Source organism: Sprattus sprattus (genome assembly GCF_963457725.1).
Source record: "Sprattus sprattus genome assembly, chromosome: 1".
In the NCBI taxonomy this organism is placed as follows: domain Eukaryota; kingdom Metazoa; phylum Chordata; class Actinopteri; order Clupeiformes; family Clupeidae; genus Sprattus; species Sprattus sprattus.
The window spans coordinates 14,659,558-14,665,772 of NC_137920.1; the positions used below are offsets into that span (position 1 = coordinate 14,659,558).

General features: G+C 44.4%; 1 protein-coding gene across 1 annotated transcript in view; it reads right to left on the reverse strand.

Moving 5' to 3' along the window:
- The window catches only part of LOC308382679 (histone-arginine methyltransferase CARM1-like), a gene marked incomplete at its 5' end in the record, with an annotated part of 15,178 nt that extends 9,482 nt beyond the window's left edge, over positions 1-5,696 (reverse strand). The window contains 4 exons of the mRNA XM_080860229.1: positions 948-1,052; positions 1,486-1,592; positions 1,843-1,968; positions 5,555-5,696. Of these exons, the coding sequence (XP_080716355.1) occupies positions 948-1,052; positions 1,486-1,592; positions 1,843-1,968; positions 5,555-5,696 (480 nt within the window). The remainder of the gene's footprint in view (positions 1-947; positions 1,053-1,485; positions 1,593-1,842; positions 1,969-5,554) is intronic.
- Between the last annotated feature and the right edge of the window lie 519 nt (positions 5,697-6,215).

A 6,215-nucleotide genomic window follows, 5' to 3' on the forward strand; every position in this document is an offset into this window, starting at 1 on the left:
TGGATCTTATAGGCTGTCGTCTACATTACAGGGCATCATGCATTGCGTGTTTTAAGGGGGAGAGAGAGAGAGATGGGAAGCAGAGGCTAGAGAGAGAGAGATCAAGCTCAGCCTGGCTTGCAGCGCTCAACACACAAATACAAGTACAGGCTTGTGTGTGTGTGTTGCCTGTTGTCAGAGGGAATGCTCTGAGTCCTCTCTGTGTGTGTGTGTGTGTGTGTGTGTGTGTGTGTGTGTGTGTGTGTGTGTGTGTAGGATGCTAGGTGTCAGAACCCTTGAGTGAGCACCTTTCCCCACCCTACTGAAGCATGTTCTGTTGCTTTTGCATTAGACATTCTATTTTCAAACTAACCATGCCTGCTTCACAACATTGCCAAGTTCTATTCCTAACCAGACCATTCTTTGGGTAGGAGTGCTGTGAGCTCATTGGTTGGAGTAGGGTAGGAGTGCTGTGTGCTCATTGGCTTGGGCAGGAGTGCTGTTCTCTCATTGGTTGGAGTAGGGCAGGAGTGCTGTGCTCTCATTGGCCGGATAGGGTAGGAGTGCTGTGCTCATTGGTTGGAGTAGGGCAGGAGTGCTGTGCTCTCATTGGCTAGGATAGGGGTGCTGTGCTCTCATTGGCCAGATAGGGTAGGAGTGCTGTGCTCTTATTGGATGGAGTAGGGTAGGAGTGCTGTGCTCTCATTGGCTGGATGGGGTAGGAGTGCTGTAGTCTTATTGGAAGGAGTAGGGAAGGAGTGCTGTGTTCTCATTGGCTGGAGAGGGTAGGAGTTCTGTGTGCTCCTGGCTGGAGTAGGGTCAGATTTCTGTGCTCTCATCGGTTGGAGTGCTGTGCTCTCATTGGCCAGAGTAGGGTAGGAGTGCTGTGCTCTCATTGGCTGGGATAGGGGTGCTGTGCTCTCATTGGCTGTGACGGGGAATGTCAGAGGTCACGGGTGAGGGGTTACCTTGTCCTTGAAGTCAACGTGATTCTGGAGGATGGCCCTCTGGTACGTGCCGGTGCGGACATAGTCCTGCATCATGTTCTGCTGCTGAGAGAGGTAGCCATAGAACTGGAGGAGAGAGAGAGAGAGAGAGAGAAAGCGAGAGAGAGAAAGAGAGGGAGAAAGCAAGGGAGGGAAAAAGACAGAGAAATGGGGTTAAGGTGTGGGAACCAGTGGCATGTGTGTTTGTACAGGGAGGTGTTGATAAGGAGAATGAGTGTGTGTGTGTGTGTGTGTGTGTCTGTGGACAGGGAGGTGTTGATAAGGAGAGTGTGTGGTCCAGTATGTTACCGGTGCAAGGCAGCAAGAGTGAAAGAAAGGGTGACAGACTGAGTGATTGAGTGTCTGTATGAGTATTTCAGTGAGTGAGTGAGTGTCTGAGAGAATATGTGTGTGTGTCAGTGAGTGAGTGTGAGTGTCTGTGTGAGTGTCGGTGAGAGAGTGTGTGTGTGAGTGTGTCTGTGAGAGTGTGTGTATTTGAGTGAGTGTGTGTGTGTGTTACCTGGAAATACTGCACAGCTGATGCTTCTTCTGTCCGCTGGTTGAACACTGAGAAATCTCCCCCCGCAGAGGTGCTGCTCTTCACCGCGTTGTAGAATGAGCAGAAGTCTGAAAACACACAAACACACACACACACACACACACACACCGAGACAAACACATGTCTGAATGTTCAGTGCTAATGTGCCACTGAAAACACACACATACAAAGAAACATACAGATATGGGGAACTGCAATTGACCCAAGCCTCTAAGTGATTCTCACACACACACACACACACACACACTCGCAGTTAAGTAGAGATACACAGCCCATTGCAGGAAATGACCCTCGGTTTAATGACACACACACACTGACCTGCTGGTGTGGGGAACTGTAGCAGGACGCTGTTCTGTCCTAGTGTGATGATGAAGGACTGTTTCCCCACGCGACTGCATTCTGTCTCCTTCGTCAGCGAACACTTAAACACACTGGTGCCTTCACCTGCAGACAGAGCACGCACACACACACACACATTTAAAACACATCTGGATTTCCAATGAGGATGTGGGAAACAGTGTCTCTATGTGGAAAATAATACCAAAGTATGTATCAATAGAAACTTGTATTTAACGCCTTTCACAGCGTCTCACAAGAAGGTAAAACGTAGTCAGAGAGAGCTGTGTAACATTGGCCCCTACACACAGTATACAAACACAGGTGGTCTTCAGCTGACCAATGAGTACACACCAGCTTGTCAACACTTTTTGAGGGGACACACTCCCTCTCTCGCTCACACACAATCAGACGAGACTTGCAGACAGGTGTCATAGTGGTCCGCATGGTCCAAGTCCACAACAAAAACACTGAAGGGATGTTTCACAAGTTACAAGACTAATTAGTGTGCTTGCCCGAAGGGAAGCACAGTATTGTTATCGTCAAGTTTTCTTTATTTATTTATTTATTTATTCTCCCCGTTTTTCTTGCAGCTAACTCCTCCTCGCCCGTTTGAGCTAGAGACGCCATTCAAACACCAAAACGTCCGTCCCGATCCGGTGCAGGTTGCTATGACTTTTCGTGGCGATACTCTTTGCCACTCCTTTTTTATCCCTCTTTTTCATCCCCTTTTTCTCTCATTGACTAACATGGGGAAGGTTGAGCCATTGTGACGTCACGCACTCTAGCCAACTGACATTAGATCAGTTGACATAGGAGAAGCTCTCTTAAATGCCAGAAGTGGTTAGATAGAGAGTGCAAAATATTAAAACGAATGTAGTGGCAACAGTTTCAGGTACAGTTTATACACCCGCTCTAACAGTGTTAACCAGTATGTGAGTAACGTGGGTTTTATTAAGGCATAGCGTGTGTAATGTGTAGCTATTTCATTCCGTTTGTTAACCTTTCCGGCTGTCTGTATACCAGCAGCAGAGCGGAGCATTTCACTCCCCTGCAATCTCGGAATGAAATAGCTACACAATACACACGCTATGCTTTAATAAAATTCACGTTTTACGAGACACCAACAGAGGCACAACCGACAAGTCTTACCATTGAAGATCTTTGACGTTCGGTCTGAAACTTCATCCAGCCATCCAGGTTAATCCAAGTTGTTATGGAGAACGACAGTTGCATCAATCATATTTCATTAAAACTTCACACTTCTTACATTGGACATATCCACCAGCCTAATTAGAATCTGCATTGTCTACTGAGCAGAAAATTCTCCATACAGTAGATTTCCCTTCGTTTAGTATCATTTTAAACTTTCCAGATGACTGTATTGCCCTCGCTCGTCAAGTGATACGTGTCCAGAAACAAGGCTCCTTTGACTGGATAGCCAGAGCTAGCATAACTGCCATTGAAATCCAATGGTAATGCTACCTAGCTAGGTATGCTAATTGTCGGTATCCATCGTTAACTCGTTAATCGTTAACCATCATGTCACTGGCTTTAATTTAAGAATGGCATGTTAGTAGTACATTTAGTAGTACATTTAATATCAGTACACTTGATTCATTACTGCTGATGTGTTACTTATATATGTTACTTATTAGCAGCTAGCTACCTAGCTAGCCACTGTGTTCCGATGTGTTTTCAGTTAGCGGCAAGCTAGCTGCTGTTATAGTTGAGTTGAGCTTCAGTTAAGACGCTGCGTACCGTACTTCATCATCACATTCGATTATTTATTACAAACAAATTCGAATTCAGCTGTAGGCATGAGATCTGTATCTTGGAGACTAATTGCATCCACAATGTAAGTACTGCAAGCTAGACTACTATGCAGTTGACACAACACAGGAGGTCCCTGGGCCTGAGAAGGGAAGGGAATGAGTTTAATGTGGCTATAATATGGAATTTTAAATGTGCCTAAAACTAGACTAAATTGTAATGAGTTTTCGAAAACTAGACTGAAACTAAGAAGGATAACTATGACTAAATGTGACTAAAACTAATATGCATTTTTGTCTTAAGACTGAATCTAAAAATAGCTGCCAAAATGAACACTGAGATAGGGGACCCCTTAATCTGCAATTCATGGTTGCTAGCTCTAATCAGATGTACTACCTAGGCTTATAAGAGAAGACTAACTTTGTATGGCAACGAACACCAATAACTAGAACTAATTTGACAGACTATAAACCAATGTGATACACGTGCTCTCTATCTATACAGTAAAAGTGTTGCTTACGTTTGATACTACACCTACAGACTAACTCTAACTGCATTAAGTCTAACATATAGGCCTATCTTACAATAAACTTTAAGTAAAGCTGGCTATGAACCCGCATTCATTCTAATATTGTTGCAGAGATGTTTCCTTTTACCAAGATAGCAATTTCAACAATTCACTTAGCTCAGTAAGTCAGTATAACGAAACTCTGAGATACCCTCATATGTCTAAACGTCAGTGGAGCCAAAATATAATGGTTGAGCTTGGTTGCTTGCTAAAATATATTGGAAGAAGGCCCCACTACACTGATTGAGTAGATGTAAATACATGTTAATTCATAGGCACTTGTTCTCTCTGTCACAGAGCAAGCACACTCTCGCAGTTCGTTCACGAAACGCATTCTAGTTCATCTACTCGAATTCTCAGATTTGGTACAATTTCACCCGACAACACTATTTTCCCCTTACAATCAATCCTCGCCGTGCAGCGGGGAATATTCATAAACAACTCAGCGACCAAGCTAATCTTATTATGCCGCTAATCTAATGATAGTAAACGGATCGTTTCCGAGGCCATCCTGCCAAACTCCTTAACAGGATTTCCCGTAAGACGTAGATTAACGGTATATAACAGTCAACGATAGAAACAACACAGCTGAGAATTCATGTGAGCGTTAACTAGGCTACTTAACGTCGCACAAATCACAAGTAACGTTAACAATCTTTCTTATGACCGACGAAAAATGACCAAAAATGTAGTTAAGCCACCATATGACGTAGCAATGACCACATTTCTGAGAAGACAACATCAGAAATATGAAGAGCTGTATTACGTTACCTAACTTACAAGCTCACAGTAAACGTTACGATAGGACTGTCTGACGTTTGGCAGGACAATATCAGATCAAAGTCCATATAATGAGTTTCGAGCATGGATATGTTAAACAACACAGGATGTATTTTACAATAGTATTATACACGTTTCTCTGTAATAACCTGATTAACTTGCACTGATCAATAATTACGGGTATAGCTAGCCGATGTAGTGGCTAGCTAGCTAGCTACCAGAGATTCGAAGTTACAGGCCAGCAGAGCAGGCTAATATTAGCCAGTGACTGATGACGAGATCCGCCAAAGTTAGCTTCGTGAGACGTTTGTTTCAAGTGATTGGACTTATTTTAGTGATATTATACACGCGGGGTATGGTTTGATTGTTTTAAAAGTCAAGTGATGTGTTGCCCAGCTCCTATGGTGATCTCGCAACCGGCTAGCTTTCGTAGCCACCAGCAACCTTTGTCTTTGTTTACGTTGGCTAGCATGGCTAACTAGCCGGCTAGCTAAGGCTAGCTACGTCCATTCATGCGATTCAGTCAAGTCCAATAGGGTCTGCTTCCAATAACACGGCGTATTGGCGACTTACCGTTCGATAAGTTTATCATGGCAGTGCCCGGTGTGCTCTTAATCTCCAGTCTTAGCGCCTGCTGCTCGGACTGTCGCTGAATTTCCCCGTTGGCATCCCCGATAGAGAGGAGCCGCACGCCGGTGAACACGGACACCGCCATCTTCGAAATCACTATAGGGCGCGTGACCGACGCACGCGTTCATAAAAGAGCGTGCGCCTCGCTCCCTCCCCGAAAGCTGCATTGTGTGCGCGCACCCGCCCCCGCCCCCGCCCCCGCCCCCATCCCCAACCACACATACACACCAAAGTCATGACTCACACAGGTAGGCATACAGCTTCTCTTTCTCTTCTTTTCACAGACACACACACACACACACAACGAATCACAAACTACAACTGACACACACATACAGACGACACAAACGGCAACAGCTTAGTATTAAAAGCTAATTTAATGACAAAAACGTAATTGGACTACAGCGTACCTAAAATAAAAAAAAAAACACCAAACTGAAAAGAACAGAGCTTTTTCTTGACTCCAATTATTTTAATAGTGTAATATCACTCCACTGTCAGTACCAAAGGTATACAACTACAGGTAAGCTTCTTGTAATCTATGACTTGAAAAAACCTTTTCAAGCCAGAAAATTGTAGATTTCACAAAGGGCACGGAGCATTT